This window comes from Halictus rubicundus, chromosome 10 (assembly GCF_050948215.1).
Source record: "Halictus rubicundus isolate RS-2024b chromosome 10, iyHalRubi1_principal, whole genome shotgun sequence".
NCBI classification, from domain to species: domain Eukaryota; kingdom Metazoa; phylum Arthropoda; class Insecta; order Hymenoptera; family Halictidae; genus Halictus; species Halictus rubicundus.
The window spans coordinates 1,164,584-1,188,410 of record NC_135158.1 but is presented as its reverse complement, the minus strand read 5'-3'; the positions used below and the strand labels follow the sequence as shown (position 1 = coordinate 1,188,410).

Here is a 23,827-nt window from a genome sequence, read left to right as displayed (position 1 = left end):
CCATTGAATTTTAAACCGGGTTCTCTTCAACATCGATTATAATACGTGCGCCATATAAAGCCTTATGGGTTGCAACTTAGTTAGTAAAAGCAGAAATTCCCCTAAGATCGACATTTAAATGGGACAATTGGAAAATTATTCATGACTGAGCGTGGTTTAACATTAATTTTCCTTTATGTTTGGTTCCTTGTGTAGGCAATTACACGTACATACGCACATGTAATAAGTATTAGGATGAGCACCGTAGTTAGAGTGGGGATGGTCATACCGACGCCCGGCGTAATTCGGCAGTCGCTCCGAAATCGTTAAGAGATAAACACATAATTAGATTCGTTCCGCAGTCGTAGAGAAGATAGCTCATAAATAGTCTTAAGTTATATTCTTTTGTTAAATATAAGTATATCGTATAAATATATAACTATTCTTTACCGCATTAAATACAACACCTTGAACTCGGAAGACCGATATCAACAGTATTCTGAAAGTGTTTCATCATTGTCTTGACGGTCATGGTAGCAGTGAATAGCGTGAGCGGAGATTTTCGTACATCACTTTATGGAAGCTAGACTAAAAACTATACTCTATTTAATAATGGACGCGCGAGTAGTACTCGACATAAACTGTAGATTTATTTTGTCACGAGTTATGATATGAAATAATAGAGAGCGTTTCGTAATCCACAGCTCAAGCTAGGTGAAAACGATTCCACGTGCAAAGAAAAATTGAAAAAGTATCATGATTTATTCCCCATACTGAGAGCCTAGTTTGCAAGAAAATCAATTTTCAAAATTCATGAAGCATGCGCGCTGTTGAGTATATAGTACCTACCAGAAAGAGTTATGGCATTGTTCTCAAGTTTTATGTACTATCACGTAGAATCTTCATAACAATGTAATTGATAAACGGGTTCGTATAGAACTCAACTTCCCTAAGATAGTGAACCCATTTTTTATATTCTTCATTACTATTTCATTCTATTTTATTCTTCATTACCATTCCATTCTATTTTATTTTATTTTTATATTAATATTGTGCGAAAGTTATGAATTATGACATACTTTAACATTAAAACGTTTAAGGGAGGACATTTCGAATCCTTCACGTAGAAAGTTCTATTTTTGTAATATTTTTAGAATATTTTCAAAAGTTTTTGATATCATATTCACAAAATTCGTATTCGGGGAACGTTTACCAAAAATCGTTATCATATTATTAAATCAATCATAAAAATAGTTATTGTAAAAATGTGTTTATATTTACTAAATTATTTTTCCTAGGTAACGTGTATTGAAATAACCCTAATATTTCCATGACCTTTATAACAACTCCATATATTTCAAGTATTAACGATTAGGCAATGCCATTATTATCCGATATTACACTATTACACATTGTAAACATTGGAGGAAATATTTAGAAATAGTCTAACGTGCAAGCTCACTTAAATGGCACCCCAGTACACACTTAAAAAATATGATTCTATTTTAGTATAGAAAAATATGATTGTTGTTATTTTATTGTATTTACATTGCTATCAATATAAGAAGACGATATATCGAGTTATAATGTATAACCCTCGGGTGGCGAATATTCGGTCCATATCGACCCAGAGTTATAAACACTTCATCCAATTTCTAATTTTTTAGGAGCCAGTTTAAATTATCAATTATTTATATGGCGTCCAAGAAGAGTATTACCATATTGTTAGATCTCAATGAAGTGAGTTCAAAAATGTCTAAAAGAAAATTGATACGTAAGAATTTGAATGGATCCAGCTTGGGTTGCCATAAATAATCAAAAAAGGCAGCCGACCAGAGTTCAAGATTTCAAAACAAAAATAAAATAACTAAAATATCTCTAGCATGTTTAGTATTTATTCAATTAGTATACACAATACACTTACCAGACGTTGTTCAAGTGAGTAAAATAGAATTATCAGAAAATTATACATCGATAAAGTGATTAATAACCAAAGTGGTCCCGCATACGCAACTATTAATAATGTAAGGTACGCAGATTGTAGACTCGATGAAAATAATGTATCACTGAATCGAGTACAAATCAGATTACAAACTGATAATGCATTCATAATTCCAATACTCTTTGAAATACATGCTGTTCGTTCAGTCGTTACTGGACTGCGGATTTTATGCAGTTCTGTCTACTTGAAAACACTATAGTATTATTTGCAACCTATTAAAATTACTCAGAAAAAAATTAATGTCTATGTAACTTCTATACCTTGAAATTTTTATTTAATTTTTAATTTTAATTTTTTAATTCTTTTTCTACTTTAGCAGACAATTTTTATTTTGCATAGAAATCCGCAGTTTAGTTATAACTTAAACTAAAATCATTTAAAGATTCGTTTCACTTTTCTGGTCACCTGAATGCGATGTCTTTCTCTTGATTGTATTTTAGTCGAATGGATTTTATGAACTGTTGATTGTGATTCTGAAGAGTACGTAGAATTGAAAAAACTTACCTTGTCCTCCAGTTCGGAGACCACGTTCACGACGTTCTCCGCCGATTTCATGAGTGACGCAGCTTGCTCCTTCGCCGACATGTGGCTGCGGAAGGATGCCTGGATTTTCGACGCCGCTTTACACAGCTCTGTCAACAGGCAAAGAAGGAAGTGCTCTTAAGTTAATGCCGATAGACGAGGCCGGAATCGATACTTTGTCTTCCTGTCAAGCCAGCCGAAACAGGATTGGGAATTCGAAGCTTTCAGGAGTGACGGTTTTAGAATAGAATTCCTGATAGAACTGACAGGGATTTGAGATGGCACTCGCGACCAAAGGACCTAATTTTCGGATACGATACTACTAAATCTTATGAATTTTCGATATTCCAGCGGTTTCATGCAAAAATGGCGTAAATCAATATTTATTATTTATTTATCAATCCTTTAAACCAAATGATTTATTTCATAATTTCTAAATTCTCGAGGAACATTGTTTCAGAAAATTACTTATTTTCAGGTCTTCTGCAATATCAGGATTACGTAAGAAGGAAGTAATACAAAGAGAAAATCAGTTTTTGAGAAGCTTCGTTTCTAATACGTTCATTCTCATAACCTGGGCATTGCCATATAACATATGGTTTAAGTCTTGAAATTTTGCTCCGCACTGGCAAGCATTATTCGCTATAAAATTGATTCTGCTTCATTAAGCATTTAAATTATATCTGTTATCCAGATAAACTTAATAAAATTTTGGCCTTTAGGATCTAAATATTTTATGTAGAATATTTAGTTTTAATTTAAATAATTCAACTATTAATGCTGTAATTAAAAAGGTGTATAATAAAATAAATAATGAAAATAGAATTTCACGTTTTAAAGTATTCTCAAGGCTAATAACAGTGTTAAATGTTTTGTAAGTTGTCGAACACTGTATGAAACGTGCAGTTTTATAAAAATTGAATACGGCTGACGAGTATGAGGTCTGAAGCAAGACAATAATAATAAGTAAATGATTTTGCACTGTTCAGTTATGAACCAATATTATATTCAGTAATTTAACAATGATTTATAAAGTTCAAATAGTAAATTAATAATAAACTATAACTTTTGGTTAATTAGAAGCTGAAACATTATGAAACCGAATTTTTTTCAAAAGTGGAGTTGCCCCACCGTCATAACAAACAGCTCATTTATCCGATTGGTTTAATACCATAACTCAAGAGTTTCATCGTCATTAAATAAAATAACTGTAAGATCATTTTAGCGTGACTTCCATAAGACAAATTCAATGATTGACCGTTTTGACTTGCACCATTTTGCAATTAATAGGCACACTTATAAAACACAGAATGTTGAAAAGGCTACTATAAACTTTTGTGAAATACTTGAAATGTTTACAATTTGTAAAAAGTTTTATTCAGTTGCAAACATGAATGGTACGACAGATACATACGAAATATTTTCAGAAGTTATTTGTAAACAAACGTGTCGCAGACATCGCTGATCAACAATAACAGATGTACGATACAATAAATCTCCATATATTCTGTAGAAAATGTTACACGCGTCACAGATACGAATATACTGACGACGAATATATAAACAAAAAAATATGCACCTGCCATGTATTTAAAGCGACTGGCCTTTTCTATTTTGAATATAGTGTTATTGTTCTGTCTGTCTTCATTACGTTACTGTATTAACAGACAATATTTATTAGGCCATGTAATATGAAATGGATTTCTAATCGTTACAAATACACTGATGTCGCATTTATTATGGAGTTTACTATGTCCGAGGTTGAAATTGTATAAAAAAATCACCTTTGGTTCTTTAATTGACATCATTGTGCTTTCCAAAAATCTAAAAGTTAGACAACTCGATAATGATGGTTGATAAAAAATTATATAAAAAACACAGTACTAGAAAACATATAGCACTCGATCAAGCATTCGAGCAGTTCATAATACACTACCTAATACATGTAACCCTCGGAGTCCTGCAAATTCTAGGCCTAAGGTAAGAGGACCCAATTATTGTGAGAGTACCAATTACTGTGCCCATATTAATTAGACTTACTTTTAAAGCATAATGAATATTAAAAATGAAATTTATAACATATATATTAACTGATTTTAATGAAAAAATGTAATATCCCTTTTTCAATATTCATTATGCATTAAAAACAAGTATAATTAATATAGGCACAGTAATTGTGACCCTGTCAGAGGATTAATGATTACTAGAAAGCGGATATTATGCATTTACGACGACAAGAATGAGTAGATTTAATTTTATCATTAAAAACATTAAAAGAATTTTAAAATGCTGCTGTATTGTTTTCAATTTATCAAATATAAGAAAGAAAATAAATCTCTATTTCATTCCAATTTGTTGTGATTCAGGTAGGGTATTCTACTTCAATGAAATAAAAATTTTCCATGAACTTGTATAAAAAAACCCTAATTTCACATAAAAATTAGTACTGTAGCTTAGAATTTAAGTTATTGTATTCTCAGGGTCACAGAGATCTAATAACAAACTTTTTCATCTATGATATTGAACAAGATTAGACAAAAGATTGACTAAGTTATTGAAAGAATATCAACATCTTTTATAATTTGTTGTCAAAATTCCACGATACTGTTATGCAATCAAACCTGTAAAAGCAAATATACCCATATTTTGTGCCTAGAATATATTTTCACTAATTTTTATTTTACTAATACCTACAATTCAGTATACAAAAGATAAACCAGTATAGAAAATGAATGAAATGTCAGCATGTTAACCTCGATTTTGTTACGCAAACATGAATAGGTTATTGTAAACGACCAGATCTCAGGCAAATATGTAACATTCGCACCATACATAAGGCAACAATTTTAACGTTTCTGTCAGACTCAAGCAATCTATTCGCTTGATTTCCCAGAACAGTATCAACCACTTTAAAAAATCGGTGGGTGACCCAGTTCTGAATTGGGAACGAGTTCGGAATTCGGAATGGTGGAAATTCGCCTGACTTGTGGGCTGATCTGTTAGTGAAACTCAGCTGGTCTGTATTTACATAACCAATCGAGCTTCGGGCTGTCATACAAATAAAATTAAAATTCAACATCTCCCCGTAGTTCATAATTAATTTACAGTAGTGGTGTTAATTGTATACATAAATGCAAATGCATAAAAGCTATCTCCATGTATAAAAATAAATGAGTAACTGTCAGTACGATTTCCGCAAACGATGATCAGTATCCATAAATATCAATTTTAAAAATTGGTAGGACTCATCCAAAATAGAAAATCTACTTTAAACATGACTTATAAATTCGTAATTTGGATATCTTTCTACAAGGACCCACTTACTGTGGGAGTGCCCAATTACTGTGCTTATATTAATTTTACTTTTTTTTAAAGCATAATGAATATTAAAAAAGAGATACATGACATATATATTAACAGATTTTAATGAAAAAATTTATATTACTTTTATATTTACTATACTTTCACTTTTTATATTTATTAGCACTACCAAGAACGTAATTGTAAAAACACTTAATCTAAAGTGAAAACTAACCACAAACTAACAAAAGAAATGATTACATTCTACATGTATATATAACATCAATTTTTTGAACTAATGAAACGATTAAAAATTGTAGATATCAGAATGAAAACATTTCTTGTAGATCGGTTAGAAAATGTGATAATAACATATTTCAAGCTTTTAAGAGTATAAACGGTATAAATGATAAGATCAACAAATTTCATAAATAAATGTTCAATTTCATAGAAATCGTTGACGTTTAAAATTGCCAACTTATAAGTATTCATTATTTATTAATATGTATATTTCAAATATAAATTACTAATATTCTGGAAACTAATTGACCAATTGCTAGCGACAAAATACGAACATCATAGTAATGGTAAATTGTGGATTGTGTTGCCTGCTACACAGTATTCAAGGCGAGGAATTTCTCGATAAACTCTCTAACGTTATCAAATCGATTCGCAGTGGCCCCATTCCATGATGTTGGTACGAGTGTTGATCGAGGCATCAAAGGAGAGTGGCCAAAACTATTCAAATTGATAGTTTGTACACCACGTAAAAATGGAGGTTCATCATTGTATAGTTAACAAATATTTTTGTTTCACTGTGCAAATAGAACCCTTAACGAAGAATTTCAATTCGATTTCTTCCGTTTTAGGGTTAACCAGAATTGCTTTTCCTCTGGATAGCGGTAAGACGGCAGCCATTTCGTCTGCGCGACGCGGCGTTCAAATCAGAAATACCTTTCGATCGTGGACAATTACTTGCGAGCAATTCTGCTCCTTGAAAGAGGAATCTTCTTAACTACTATAGCCACCTGCTATAGACAGGCAATCGAATAAATGGTGAGTCGTAAAAGTAATCTTCGGAAAGGGACGACGTATCGTCACCACATAAGTATTGATCCGGTTGAATGTTCTGAAACGTTCGATTCAGGTGCAGAATTTAAAATTCGAACCTCCTTAGTGTTGTGTTACTTTTCTGAAAATTGAATTTCCAAATTAGCCCTCGCGCGTTCTTCAGTTTGACTACACACCCCTGGTCTTCAGGTCACAACTGACCCGATTATATGAAATACATATTTTCAATTTTATAATGAAATCAGAGGACTGAGGAAATGTGAACTGTTAAGCAATCACGGTTTTAATTCGAGATAGGAATCAAACCTTACGTTTATAAACATAACATAGAAAAGTGTGTTGCTGTCGGCGGACACCATTTTCAACATTTATAACATAAACAGTAATTTCAATAACCACCGCAATTTCAGCACATTATTGCTTTTCAAGGTTATGATTGAACGTCATAATTCTAAAAGGTGGAAGAAATGCACATTTCCCATATAAAAATACCAGTGACCTTGAAAGAAAAACAAAAGAAATAAGCCGACAAAAAATTTGTTTTTCAGGATATACCTTCATTGAAGCCATTCGTATTGTACCATGAACATTTCTCATGTAATGAAAAATCAAGGAAATATTTAGGCAGCCTCCCTCAGCTGAGACACCCTGTATACTACCTAATTATATTATTATTGGCATTCCTATCTTCACTTTAGCTCCGCAAAATGTTTTATAGCGTATAAATATAATTAACTTCTGCTCTTGTATAATGCGTTATGATGGGTCAAAAAAGTCCCAAAAACCACGAGTCTAACAATTCTTATTAAAACTTCAACATGTGAGTTCAAATATGAAAAATATTCACATAAATTTCATTATACTTTTATCCACAGTTGCATTCGTTTTTAGATAAATAGGAAAGCGATGGGTCGAAAAGGACCCGAAGACCACCCAATAATTAAATTACTTTATTTACCATCGTTGGAAAATTATTGATTTGCGTGCATGTGTATGTGGCATTAATAAACTTTGTGTTTATTTATGTAATCTTGGAGACTCGTTTGATTCTCATAGTAGTTTTCATGTTTCGAGGAGGAACTTCGAACACTGCCAAATATAAATCACGTGACACGTGTTGATTGGTTTTTTCTCTTCGAAACTGTTACGAAGTGGAAATCACGAAGCAACGGCGCAAGCAGATGGTATTATACCAACGATAAAAGTTTCCGCTACCAATGGCAGATTAATTTACGTGAATGAATGTCTAAATCAGTAACAGAAAACAGGCGAAAACTCACAATAAAATAATAAATTGTTCGATGACGATCCGTCATCCGTTTTCTCACAATAATGCCGTTGTTCTGATTTTGGGAAAATTGTAAAAGTTATTAATAAATACTCGAATTGTTTCCGGCTATATTTATCCACTGAAATTTCTTATTATTATGTTGAAAATGTTTCGTAATTTAATACATTTTGCATTGTACCAACTGTTCTTTATACTTTAATAATATGAATGTTTACAACACGATCTCTGGAATACAAATTTACTGCTATTTGAAAAGTAAACGTTCTGATTATAATTCCTTTTTGTTTAATTAAGTACTTTTTTTTTAAATGAATTCAATGGATATATTATAACATGTATTGACTAAAGTAAAATCGATCAAATCCGATTGAGCTGAAATTTGGTAAACAGGTTCATTTTGCATTAAAAACATATTTCCTAAAATGATTTTTGGCGACGCGAAAAAATTTGTTTATCATACTAATATCATTTCCTACCTTGTTGGACACTCGCTACAGTGAATTCTGCCCTTTTTAATTGACAAAATACGTGTATTAGGACTCCAAACCTAACCCAGACCTAACCAAAATTCGTCGATAAGATACACAATGATACTAATATGATAAAAAAATTGTTTTCAGTCGCCAAAGATCCTTTTGAGAAACGTGTTTTTAATGCAACATGAGGCTATGTGTAAAATTTGAGCTCAATCCGATTTGATCAATTTTCGAATCTTCAGTCCACGTATATAAATACGCTCATAAGAGCAGTCTATACTTTGAAGAAACTGCAATGTAGTATGGAAATAAGATAACTAATAGGTAATGTCTGCAAACAACTGAAATAGAAAATCTTTGATTCAATAAACAAACGCTGTGTACTAAACTCTTCAAGGAATTCATTTATTTATTTATTTATTACTAAAAATAGCTATGTTTATTTAAGTGTTTCGTATTACGTATTGAAATTATTTCACTGAACAGGAAATCCCTTCTTCCCAAACCGAACAAAACGTTATTGTAACGTAGTCGCCTAAGAAGTTCAATCAATCAAACTGAATGGCAGAGTAAATTTTCGGCAACACTGAGGACAACTGCCAAACTGTGGCACAATAATTAATCGTCGCGAGATAAAGTAACGAAGGATTATCGATTTTACAAAATGCCAGCGGCGAACTTTTCCAACATTATTCACTTTATCCGTCCTACAATCTTAACACCGTTGACACCGAACGTTCTCTTGAAAAATTCTTATCCTAAACGGAATTCTAAGCAGAATAATAAATCTTTCTCTCGTGGAACGTTCCCGTCTCGTGACATCCATGACAATAAATAATCGTCATTAGAAAAAAAATTGGCTGTAATTAGGAATACTACAGATTTTTTCACTTCCAGACAAAATGACAAACGGTAATTATGAAAGTGATCTAAGTCACAATTTGCAAAAAAAATTCAACTTTTCACTTATTTTATTATTATATCGATTGATTTTATTATGGAAAATTTGTTTACAAAGTTCGTAAATTGTATCGTAATAGAAGTCAGTCATTATCGTATTCAACCAATTTCACGTTACATTAATTTTGATAGTGGTCTAAGTCTTAGGTATATCATTATTTTTGTGTAAACTTTTACTTAAACTCATATATGTAGTACTTAAAATCTAAAAACATTAAATTTAGTGTTCCAAGCATAAATAAAGGTGCTGTCGACACCAGAAAATATTTATTTTGCATGAAAGTAGTTATTAATTTTATTGAACAAAAATTTATGTATGTTCGGGTCATATAAAGTTCCGTATAAACAATTACGTAGAAAGTGGAGTGCGAGTAACTGAAGGTTCAGTCATCAGATAGTAGTTCAGATACAATGACTCTTATTAATATTCGGACACTCTTAAAAAGACGATAACTTTTTTGAAGATTGTATCTTTAAATTCATTACAAATGCAGGTCGAAAATCGCGAAAAACAGAAATTTTCATTTTTAAACGTTTGTAGCTCATTGCAACGTTCACCAATTTTTATGACATTTTCAGAGTATGTATAATTGATACAGATCTACAAAACGAATTTTTTTAAATTTTCAATATAGGGCCACTTAAAAAATTTGTAAAAATGAACTGTTAGTATTTTCTCTGTAATTCCGACCAATTGAAATTAAACAAAAATTGTTTTCACGTCATGTAGTAGACTGATTGTTCTAACTTCTAAAAAAAAAACTAAGTCTTATTTGTCATTTTTTGCAGTATGTGAAGTAACTTAACACATCGGTATCATTTATTTTCATTGAAAAATATATTTTAGTTTAATCCCGTATTTAATTTAATTTTTGTAACAGAATATTCACGCCTGTGAATAAGTATTGATTTGTTAATGAAACAAACATTATTAACCGTTCATATTTATGTATTTTGCATATGTCAAAATATTAAACTCGTAATGCCTAACATAGAATTTCGCGTTACAGTACCACCTCGTTAGCGTCTCATAATTCGGGGAACACAGAAAAACTTTATCAACAAGTAAACACTATTTCACGTTGACTTTACGTCACTGGGAGGTCTTGCACCGTAACCGGAGACAAAAAGGAAGGAAAAACTATTGGGTGCGCCATGGTGTGGTGGGGGTAGAAACGGAACGCTAACAAAGGCGAAAGCTCCAGACGTTAATAGAGGTATTATGCTTTTGCTAACAAGTTCGAACAAATCATCCACTTTCTACATAGCGAATGAATTCAATTATTTCAGAGTAGTAGTAAACATGTTCCATTGATATTTTTATTAAAATCTCTCTTAAATGCATTTGACGTCACAAAAAGCGTATAGGAAATGAAAGGACACATCAAAGTTATTAAAGAAAAATATAAGTCGACGATTTTGTCCTAAAGAGTCAATTTTTAGTGTGAAAATTAAAAACATTGTTTATAATAATGATCGATGATTTTGTCCTAAAGAGTCAATTTTCAGTGTGAAAATTAAAAACATTGTTTATAATAATTTAAAAGGTACATTGTCAGAAGTAGTAGAATATTCCTAATTACAAATTTTTACACATAAAATATCTTTTCTCTTGTTGATATTTATATTATTCGAGTTACAATATTGTTACTATTTTATAACCAAGCACTCTGGTAAGCACTCTTAGTAAGCGTAAATATGTTAAAATTTATTCTACATTCCCTTAAGAAAATTGAAGTTATTTTCATTTCTCCATATTTGGATTGGGACTACATTTTTTGTTCACATACTATAGAAGGCCCCATTGTACAATAAAGTTAACAAATATGATTGTAACACTGTTAATACATTTCTAGACATCGACTTGAAACTGATTTATTGCAACAATCTGATAAAATCAATTCATTAAATTTTAATATATGCTATAGGGGGAGTTCCCCTAGTACCGGACACTTAATGTTTTTCTTAAATAAATAAAAGAATAAAATATTTCATGTCTTCTATACCATTTTATTTATAACTTAACAGCATTATCAATCAGTAGAAACCAAGAAAAGAAATAATTTTATTCTAACAATTAATTAAAACTTTGATTGAAGTTTGGTATAGAATTTGCACAGTTCGTAAAGTGTCCCCTGGTACCGGACATTACATACGTTGAGAAAGTAGCTTAAAAATAGTTTCAAAATAATGTACAGCGATCACAAACATAGTTATCTGCACATTCCGGGATATCGGCACAAGCTTCATGTGCCCATTTTTTGCAGCTAAAACACTGAATCCAGTCTTCTTCATTGTTTTCTAAACAAACCACGCAAATGGTTTTCAAGTTTGACTCTCGTAGTTTTAATGTTCTGGTTGTGTTACGCTTATTTCCCGAATTTTTTATTTGTTCTGTCATCCTCTTTTTGTTTTCTTTCTCCTCGGTCATTTATTTATTTTTTTTTTAATTTAAAAAAAAAATTTTTTAAGTGATTTTTAACCACTGAAAACAAAATAATAATAATTACTTCCCGAATAATTATTATTAATACGTATATGAATAAGTAAAATTCAGATTTGTATTGTCCGGTGATAGGGGACAATGATCTGTCCGGAACCAGGGGACACCGAAGCCATAAAAAAAATGATTTTTTGTATCAACCAGTGCACTGTATATACAAAATACAGAGGTAATTAAAAAAACTACTTACCAAAAGACATAATAATGCCACTCACAAGTTTTTCTACTAACCAAAATTGATAGATGTAACACTTTATAAATTGTATGATACACTAGCTTGTACTTAAGGGGGCCGGCAGGCATTTGGCCTTGACTGTCACGCTATGTTATGCTATGCCTTTTTTTCTAGACATTTTACGTCTTAAATAAGTAAGTAATCAATTAAAAATGCATACCACCGTGTTTGTACATGCCTTTGCTATGTCTGTATAGAGCCCTTTTTTCGATACGAACACTAAATCTCGCGAAATTAAGAGAATCTCTCAGCGGCAGCCGTCTTGTGACGTCATACTTGCTTCAGAATTCGAATTTTCTGCCGAATATTACAAATTACTCCACAATGAGGTAGAAATTCGCAATTTGGGCTCTATACAGACATAAATTGGACTTTTAGGAAACACAATTGACCACTTCTAAACTGCTCATTGAAATATTGAAGCGATAGTTTGAAAAGGTTTTGACCCATGCATACGTATATGGATTTCAAACCCTGCCGGCCCCCTTAAGGAGGCCGGCAGGCATTTGGCCTTGACTGTCACGCTATGTTACGCTATGCCTTTTTTCTAGACATTTTACGTCTTAAATAAGTAAGTAATTAATTAAAAATGCATACCACCGTGTTTGTACATGTCTTTGCTACGTCTGTATAGAGCCTTTTTTTCGATACGAACTCTAAATCTCTCGAAAATAAGAGAATCTCTCAGCGGCAGCCATCTTGTGACGTCTCACTTGCTTCAGAATTCGAATTTTCTACCGAATATTACAAATTACTCCACGATGAGGTAGAAATTCGCAATTTGGGCTCTATACAGACATAGATTGGACTTTTAGGAAACACAATGGACCACTTCGAAACTGCTCATTGCAATATTGAAGCGATAGTTTGAAAAGGTTTTGACCCATGCATACGTATATGGATTTCAAACCCTGCCGGCCCCCTTAAACGCAACAATGGACTGATATTCCCAGCTATGCACATGCGACTGGAACGTGTCGAAACCTGATTGTGCTTGGATCTATCCCCACTACTGCTCACGTGAAATGACAATCGCATTGCATTTCAAATCTTAAAGATATCGCTACTGTCCGGTTCTAGGTGCCGTCCGGTTTTAGGGGAACTCCCCCTATGTCAAAAAGTTGAAATTACTGAATAAATTAATGGCAACTATGTTTACTTAAATTTAAATACGAACAAGTCATCGCGCCTAAATCACCGCGCTATTTAATTACTTTTTATTGGTTCACTAAAATTTTTCGAAAGTGGAGTTGCCTCTTTATTGCAGTAGACCCTTTAATTCGTATGATCTTTCTCGCTTGTTTTTGCAATTTAATTTTGGTTTGGTATACGTGAATCGTTGTTTCCCAAATCTGTTGATTTTCTATCCTACAGTAGCAATTGGGAATACGTCCGGCCGCATACTGCGTTTAAGGTGTATACGTAGAGGTTTCTATTGCGAGCAAGACTATGGTCTGAGGTTGCTTTCTGGCTGAACAGCACACACGGATCGGATATCGGAACAGTGAGGGAGCATTGCGAATGCAAGCCACGGTTGAGAATCCGGGTCACGGAGTCAGTCGGAACCGTTGAGGAAATCGTAAGCAATTTCCACCGAAAATTCCAAGAGTTCGAGTCAAAATTCAGAGAAGGTAACAATCTACGAGAGGGATTTTCATAGCCCACGGGGAGTCAGCCACTGGCGAGAAAATTGGCGCGCGAGATGAGAATACCGGGCGAGTTTATGACGCGTCTCGTTTGCGGGCTACGCGAGAATGCCGCCTTTTCCATCCACTTTACGAACTATGGAACACGATACGATATTCGTTTTCGTTCTACATAGACCCGCGAACTCGTCGCGACCGGAGCCTCGATCCGACTGAAACGCGGGGAAACGGGTGCGTGTGCTGCTGCAAATTTCTATTAAAATTCTCTAGGACGGAAATGTTGAATGGCACGAGATCAGCTTCTGATAATGTACGACTTCTTCGCGAGAACAATATATCACGTACCCCTGCTGTACAGAGTGACTCAGTTAAGTGTACCACCTTAGGATGGTTCTTATTTTCGATTTTTTAATTTTTTTACCACACCCTCCAGAATTGTTCCAATTAATAAAAAAAAATCTGTGCAAAGTTTGAGCTCGATCGGATAACGGTATAATCGGATAAAATCGTTTTTGTTTTTGTCTTTTACATTGTATTACTTTTTTCGTAAAACAAACGGTTTTCGGAAAAATTGAGAAAAATGTCGGAACAAACTCAAAAATTTTATCCGAAATTTGAAAACTGAAGTGTTTTCATTATCTTTTATCAATAAACATTTTTCTTAATTTTTCTTTTTTTATACTTGTGGAACTTACTTTTTTTAATTGCATATTACAGTAAATTCTCGATGAGTCCCTTACACGGTTCTGGCGAGGGACATACATATATCGGAAATCTTTGATTCACGCCGAACGTTGCATATGAATTACACACAGCACGCTGGAATCGTAAATAACCCTACTTGATGAATGTCCCAGGCATGGGATATACATATTGCCAAGAACAAGACGGTTGAGAAAATGTCTTTTTTCGAGACAATGTTGCACGTAGAAAAGAACAGCAAAGCTCGAGAGCTGCAACACCGCCGCCGAAGAGCGTAACATGACACGGTCGGGTATATCGGTGTGAGACCAGAAGACCACTACTAATCCAATTCTACAAAACTTTTTTATTTCTCATTATTTTTTTATGAGAATTTCATCAACATTTTAGTGGCATTCTTCTGATTAAAATGAAACCAAATATGATATAATTCCGATGATATTTACTTGTGTAATGAACGCTGAAAGTTACTCCCCCTTACAATTATATTAACGGAAAATTAATGTAAATACGATCCGAATGATATCGTGTTTGGTATCATTTTAATCAGAAAAAGCTCAGCGAAGCTCGAGAGCTGCCACGCCGCCGCCGAGGAGTGTAACATAACACGGGTCAGATATACCGGTGTGAGACCACTACTAATCCAATAAGAAAACTTCTTTCTTTTCCATCTATTTTGTGGGACTTCCACCAACATATTCGTGATATTTTTCTAATGATATAATATAATTCCGATGATATTTACTTGCGTAATGAACGATGGAAGTTACTTCCCATTACAATTATATTGAAAATTATATTACAATTATCTTGGAAAATTAGTGTAAATATGATCCGAATTGAATCGTCTTTGGTATCATTGTAATCAGAAAAATTCAACAAATATAATTGTGAAAATATCAAAAAAATAATTAATAATAAAATAGTTTAAGTTTTGATTTAAAGGCCTGAGCTCACCCTAGTCTTTTATTTTTCCCGAACGCGTCGACTCTCCGCGTCTTTTTCTTTCCCATACGTTGTCCTTCTTTGCGTCTAAAGCTTTCATCCTTGATCACACAAGTAAATATCATCGGAATTCTATCATAGTTGGTATAATTTTCATTCGAAAAATGCCTCGAATTTATTATTAATTTTTTGAAATAACTTTTTTTGAAGTAAATTTGAAGTAACTTTCATCGTTCATTATACAAATAAATATCATCGGAATTATATCATATTTGGTATCATTTTCATTAGAAAAATGTCACGTATATGTTGGTGAAAGTCCCATAAAAAAATAATGAAAAATAAAGAAGTTTTGTTATTGGCTTACTTAGTAGTGGTCTTCTGGTCTCACACTGATATACCCGACCTTGTTATGTTACACTCCTCGACCGCGGCGGCTCTCGAGCTTCGGCCTGTCACGGGGTATACCCCGCGTTAGTGTGGGTAGTTCAGAGACCTTTATACGTCAGGTTTGAAAAGACTTATGTCGAAAATTTAGTGTATTTTGCAGAAAATTTCCTGTATTTTCTTGTTAGAAGTAAAAAAAAATGTTCAGGTTCCACTTTATCGAGAGTAAAGGTCTTATAAAGAGCACTACGTTTCAAAAAGCCTTGTAAAATGAACCGTTAAATAAATATGAGCACATTTTACAGGGAAAGTATTGCTTTTAGGACGAATGTTGATTAGACATTTATTACTACTCGTGGTGCATTGTTTTCAATCACTCTGCAGTTTAGTAGAACACAAAGTTCACGGCCATTCAGTTCGAAGGTCAAATTAGTAATAGTCTATGTCCGATTATGCAAATTCTTTACCAAAGTTCGTCAGCAATTATTCGTTTTATGGCGATAAAAGAGGGCGAATCACAGATTCGGAGCGTAGTCGCCAATTGTGCAACGCCTACTGACCCCGTGACTTCATTTTCCGTTGACAAGTACAAAGATCCGTTGTTCAAAGATCTTTGCCCATAATCCTTTGCCACCTTTCCGCTGTCTGTGGGCCTAATTGTTTTCTAACAGAATTTGTACCACTTAACCATAATTGAGTATTTTAAGGGGCTGCGTAACTTTGTTGGAATGTAAAAAAATCAATTTTTGAAAAATAATCACCTTTAGTACAATTCCTCTGGAATGTTCTCCCAAATTTGAAACTGCAATCGTTTTGCATAATGGTAACAGATAATTGAAATTTTAAATGCATTGATTTTTCAAAGAAATTTGATATATAAGTACATAAATTGTCAAATTTCGATCCAGATGCCTAGACAATTTTAGACTTTCGTAGAATGTTAATAACTATTTAAATTTTATTCAAACACACTCCCTCTGTCCCATAATAATAGTAGCAGTTGAAGAATTTAATTTGTCTCATAATAATAGTAGCAAAAAAAATAAATATAGAACACAACATTTACTATCAAAAGACTAGATTAAATTAAACAATAAATTAAAAATATTACTCCTAATTTTTATTTTGAGTGTTCCCTATATTTGCTGTTACGAGCCAAGGCTGCGAGCAACGCGAGAGGCTGGCGAGGAGGTTATTATTAAATAAAGTAATACCGACAAACGTTTATAATATAAAACAAGCTTAACAAACTTTGTTTTATTAACTTAACTATATTTAATTAACGTAAAGTAGGAGACACACTCGTTATATATGTATGTGGCGTACAAGAACTAAAGAAAAGAAGAACAGCAGATGCGTGCGCATCACTCACATACAAACTAGTGTGCATGGCGTCTTACAATGCTTTAACACACCCCCTCAATGCATGCTAGTTACAATCATTCTCCCTTACAATCTCTCGCATACCTAAACTGTCAACACAAAAATAATGTTTCATTATGCGGTATCGTCATTATATCCGCAACCATGTTCTCTGTTGATAAATAAAATAAATCAAAAACTTTATTGTTTAGAGCGTCTCTTATGAAGTGGTAACGTAAATATATATGTTTTGATCTCGCGTGAAACATATTATTATTCGCCAACAACTGTGCGCTTTGATTGTCATTATAGATTATTATTTTTACTTTTATACCTAATTCTAGCAATAAGTTTCTCAAGAACATTGTTTCCTTGCTAGACTCAGACATTGCCATATACTCTGCTTCTGCAGATGATAATGCAATGGTTTTTTGCTTTTGGCTTTTCCATACAATGGTTGAACCACTAAACTTAAATGCATATCCAGTAAACGACTTTCTATCAAGAACGTTGGAACTCCAGTCAGCATCCACATATCCTTTAATCTCAAAGCCGCTTTTCTCATACATCAAACCATAATTAATTGGCTTTACCAAGATCTTTTACTTCTAGTTTACATCTTAATTTACTTTTAATCTCGTTTAACTTCCTTTCATCATTATAAGCTATAAGCATATCATCAACATACAAAATAATAAGGATAATGTAGTTTTCATTAATGTTTTTGACGCTTTCAAATTTAAATTCTTGAATATTCTATTCTACTTGTCTATTTTAGTCCATATAATGATCCTTTTAATAAACAGACCTTATTTTTTTCTTTTATTTTATATAGCATATTTTGAAGTTTGTCAAAAATATCGTTATATCTATTATTCTTTAATATTAAAGTTAAAAAATTCTCTAAAAATTCTGCAATTTTCATATAAACCTTTTCATCTAATTTACCATGTAAAAATGCACTCGTTATGTCTATTTGATCAATTTTCAGATTTAACTGAGCTGCAAGGGCAATTAAAATGCGAAAGGACTCCAATCTTACTACTGGAGCAAATGTCTGAAAATAATCAATCCCATAAACCTGCGCAAAACCTCTTGCCACCAAATCTAGCTTTTCTACTTTTTACATTACCATATGCATCAGTCTTATTTGTTAACACTAACTTAGAGTCAATTATATTAGGTTTGGCAATATTTGGTTTTTCAATAATATCCCACGTATCATTCTTGATTAGTTGTTTAACTTCTTCACATATTTACTCCTTCCATTCTTCCCTATTTTCTCCATTTAAAGCCTCGCGATAATCAATGTGTGCAAAATTAGCTTCTGAATCCTCGAACACATCAATATCTCGGTTACTTTGAGTTTCTTCATTTCTTTGCGTACTTTCAATGTCATTTGAATTTTCCGACCAGGTAGCTGACCTGTAGGCTTTTCTCGGTCTGCCTGGCTTGCCTGTCCTTAATAATGCTGGTCTTCCAGGTAGACGTCTCTCTCTATTTACATTTTGGTCATTATCTTCTGTGTCATTCTGTTTTTCATTTCTGTCTTCAAGAGGCGTCGTTAAATTAATCTCCATCTCTTCAAAAATATTGCTTTCATTCTTATCAGAAATCTGTTCATCGACTGACGATTCTTTCCTTTTCATCGTGTACAGGGTGTCAAAAAATTATATGTCACGGCCACCATAGCGTGATTCTAAATTGACCTTGACCTTCAAAATCAAGGTCAAAAAAACAAAAATTTTTTTAATCGTGTTCTACTGGTCATAAGGATCAACTTTGTGAAAGAAACCATGGGTCGCATCTCAATAGTTCTCCTAAAAAATGATGTTGCATTTCTTATAATTTTTGCAGCTTCTTCATTTGTAAATTTTTTATATCCAGCGCCAATATATAAGTAAATAGCCTACTATCATACAGCGGGTACCATCAGTAAGCTATCTCGTTGGGTATGAAATTATCATAATCATGATACTCCTATTTCTCTAACTACAGAATGAAAGAAAGAAGCTGCAAAAATTATAAGAAATGCAACATCATTTTTTAAGAGAACGGTTGAGATGCGACCCATGGTTTCTTTTACAAAGTTGATCGTTATGACCAGTAGAACATGATGAAACAAAAAATTGTTGTTTTTTGATTTTGATTTTCAAGGTCAAGGTCAATTTTGCGGGGAGTTTTTTATGTCAATTTCCACCAAATCGTAGGTGTAGAATCACGCTATGGTGGCCGTGACATATAATTTTTTGACACTCTGTACATATTTTCTTCAACAAACTTTACATCTCTAGATTCTATATGCCTTTCCTTCTTCTGAGTAACCTACAAATTTACCTTCATGAGCTCGATCTGCTAGTTTGCCTTTCTAAATCTTATCTAGAACAAAAACTTTTGCGCCAAATGTTCTCATATGTTTAAAATTGGGCATTCTTCCATGCCACACATTATAAGGAATATCTCCATTCAAACCCATAGTAGGACATCTATTTCTTATGTAGTTTGCCGTCATCAAGGCTTCTCCCCAAAAAGATAACAACAAACCCGAATGAATCAACATACATCTGACCGTTTCGACCAACGTACGGTTTTTTCTCTCCGCCAATCCATTTTGCTCTGGCGTCCTCGGCGCACTAAGTCTTCTGCTGATTCCTGATGACGTCAAATAGTTGTCGAATTTTTCATTACAATATTCCGTTCCATTGTCAGCTTGTAAAGCTTTTATCCTTCTGCCTGTAATGTTTTCTACCATATTTTTGTACCGTACAAACTTATCAAAAACTTCATCTTTACGTTTCAACAAATAAACGACGCACCAACGTGAGTGATTGTCAATAAATGTTAGGAAATATTTTGCGCCTCCTATAGTAGAGACGTTGAATGGTCCACACACATCTGAGTGAACTGTGTCCAACAAATTCTTGCATCTTTCGCTTGTGTGATTAAATAGCTTTGCTGTTTGTTTACCCATTGCACAAACATCACATTTTAAAGTACATTTATTATCTTTAAATTTCATATTGCTCGTCCTTAGCATCTCTAAGACTTCTTTCATTTAGATGAGCCATTCTGTTATGTCATAATACCAAAGAATCATTCTCATCTTCTGTTGCATGTCTAGCTTCCTCAATTTGTGACTTTCTTAGATAATATAAATTTCCGACTCTATCGGCGATTAGTTTGGTTTCTTTACTTTGCTCATTTTTTACAATGGCAACCTCTTTATCAAAAATAACTAAATTACCTTTGTCAACAATTTTTGATACAGACATAAGGTTAGACCTCAAATCTGGCACATACAACGTATTTTCTAACTTGATATTTCTCTTCTCGTTGTCTGTATTTTGTAACCTTACTGTGCCTCTTCCTTTTACGTTGGTTGATTCATTGTTTGCCAAATTCAAATTTTCGCAAACATCTAACGTTTCTGTAAAAGTGTCATTATTCTTACATAAATATGCAGTACATCCACTGTCCATGATCCATTTTTTGTCATCGTACAATAGTTCAATATGGTTATTTACACTTCCAATGAAAGCGAAGTAAGCATCATCGTCTGCTACATTTGCATTTTGACTTTCATTTCAATTAATGGGAAACTTTGATCTGCATTTAGGTGCTATATGCCCCTTTCTTTGACATCTGTAACACTTTAAATTCGATAACTTATTATTACCTATTCTGTTGTAACTTGCACCTTGTGCCTTTGCATCTTTACTGTCATTTCTCATTTGCTTCTTTTCAATAATCCGCTTCTGTGATGACGCTGCCGTAGCACTCGTGGACTCAGATTTTTGAACCCTGGCATCATACTCTTCTACAATCTTAACTTTTAATAATTCTGGATCAAGTAATTCATCTCTGGTCTCTATGGCACATCTGAAATTTTCAAATGAAGCCGGAGACTATATAATAACACTATACAAAACAAATCTGTGTTTATCTCCACATTCATGTCGCTCAGCTTGTCTTTGATGTCAAAGAATTTGTTTATATGACTTCTTACATTGTCACCTTCATTCATTCTTTTCAGTGAGTGTAGCTTTTCTAGCCGGACCTTTTGATGCAAATATTTTTTCTAATTTTAACCGTACCTCTCTTGAAGTTTCGCATCCCTTCAATTGTGTAAATTGATTTGGGCTCACACACAATTGATTTCGATCAGCTGATGAAATTAGAAAAATAGTTATAATTCGTAATAATTAGGTTAACCCAAAAATTGAAAGATGTGTCAAAACAAATGACAGATGTCATGAAAAATTGATTTTGATTGATGGCTTCGCAATTTTGCGCTACAACATAACTTACAGCTGCATTTGCCTATAATTCTCGTTTAAATATTCACTTCCTACTATTATTATTGGACAAAGGGAGTATGTGTTATACATAGTTTAAGCCATTAAGTGGAACTGAAGAATTATCACACTTATTACGATATTCTATATTTTATTGAGGGAAGACAAATTGAAAATCTTTGTTTAACGAATGCCTAGATAGCAAAAAAGAATTCATCGATGTATTCTTCAGGTTTATTAATTTACAACAGAAGAATGTAAAGTACGTTAGTATTAAAAATCTGTCAAAAATAAATTGAAACTAATAGTTTCTCGTTAGAGACTTGAAAAAGTTTCTGGTGCGGGGTAAAAACAGTGAGAGGGAAATATGAAATCCGCTAGAATGTTGTCTTCAACGTGAAAAAAATGGGTCAAAGAATGTGTTTATATGTATTATATCTGTGTTGGAATACCATAATACACGCAATCCCGCACCCGAGCAAAATTTTCGCTATGTTGCCGCTATAATTACAAGAGGAGAATTAAATAAGCATCATCGCAGAGTTATGATGACTAAAGTTTCTGAGGAACAACTAAAAGATGATACAAATGCCTTGAGTTTTTTCAACCGTCCTCGTTAGGAAATGAAAACGTACAGAAGCTGGTCCTACAATTTGCCAGATTAGTATTTTTCATTTACACGATAAGGGACGCGCGACTGTCCGTGTCAGAAAATTAGGGTAAACTGCTGATGATCCCTTAAAAGATTTACGACCTTATTGTTAGCTTGACCTTGACTACTATTTACGGAGATTAACATATGATAATTAAACGTTTAATTTATGGACGGCCGCAATAAACTCGAACTGGTGTTTATTAATTCGTACGCCTTCTTTATAGTTCCACGATGAATCGCTGCTTGACGTAGTCACAACATGCACAATAGTTTTGTACTTTGTTGTTCATATCTTATTTCTAAACATATTATTCCAATAATTTTTCCTATTACTTAATTTTGATCTATCCCTTATTTTTTCAGTTTAATTTTTTTCTTAAGAAAAAAGAAAAATAAACTAGAATATACTAAAATAGACTCGAATTTATCAGAATATACGATATAGTATATTCATACTCGCATATACTAGAATATACCAGAATATACTATAATATACCAGAATATACGAGAGCGTATCAGAATATACTAGAATTAGAATATACTGGAATAGATTTGAATATTGTAAGAAAATGTAAGACAATAAATGATATACATAGGCTCTGCTTTATCGACATCTACCTATGAGTAGTTCGTAGGTGCAGGCGTGTAGTGCGTTCTGTAGTGTGTTTCTTTTTTGTTGAGAGGAATGCCATGTGAAACGTATGCATACTATAATACAAGGTATTTCACCTAACTTGACCACCTTAAATGTATCTCTTATTTTGTATGATAGAAAAAATGTCAGGGGGAGAAAATATTCTGTTCGAAGGCGCCAATACGGTGATGGGCCGAATTTTTTTCTCAAGGTCTTTTTTTCGAGATTTCAAAGTCATCATAATTTTTTTTAATGGGACTGCATATGGTCACTACAACAGTCTTTTAGCTTATAAAAAAAACGAATCCATCGAGGTGCAATATGTTGACCTTCACGTGACCTTTAGCGAGGAAATTATGACAGTAATGTAAAGACAGTATGACAGTATGTATGACAGTTATGTCAGTAATGTTTGTCAGTAATTTCAGTACGCGTTCGGGGACGGTAAATGAAGGAATTTCAATTCTTTTCAAAAATATGCAGTCCCATTTAAAAAAAATACGATGACCTTAAAATCTGGAAAAAATGACCTTGAGAAAAAAATTCGGCCCATCACCGTATTGGCGCCTACGAACAGAATATTTTCTCCCCCTGACATTTTTTCTATCGTACAAAATAAGCGATATATTTAAGGTGGTCAAGTTAGGTGAAATACCCTGTATATGTTAATATAGTTAATCAAAGTGTGATAATAATACATTGCTTTTATTATCCCGAATCTTCTGTCAAATATACAAGAATATCCTTGCTAGAATATACTCGAATATACTAGAATATACTAGAATATACCAGAGTGCCAAGTTAATATGGTCATAAAAAGAGACAATAAGGTAAATTGAAGAATAGATTTTTGTTAGCTCTT

The 23,827-nt window shown here is 33.1% G+C and overlaps 1 protein-coding gene across 1 annotated transcript in view; it reads right to left on the bottom strand.

Annotated features, from left to right (window-relative positions):
* Positions 1-23,827, bottom strand: part of Igl (IQ calmodulin-binding domain containing protein igloo) — a 365,599-nt gene that overhangs the window by 152,935 nt on the left and 188,837 nt on the right. The window contains exon 3 of the mRNA XM_076795204.1: positions 2,486-2,613. Within this exon, the coding sequence (XP_076651319.1) occupies positions 2,486-2,613 (128 nt within the window). The remainder of the gene's footprint in view (positions 1-2,485; positions 2,614-23,827) is intronic.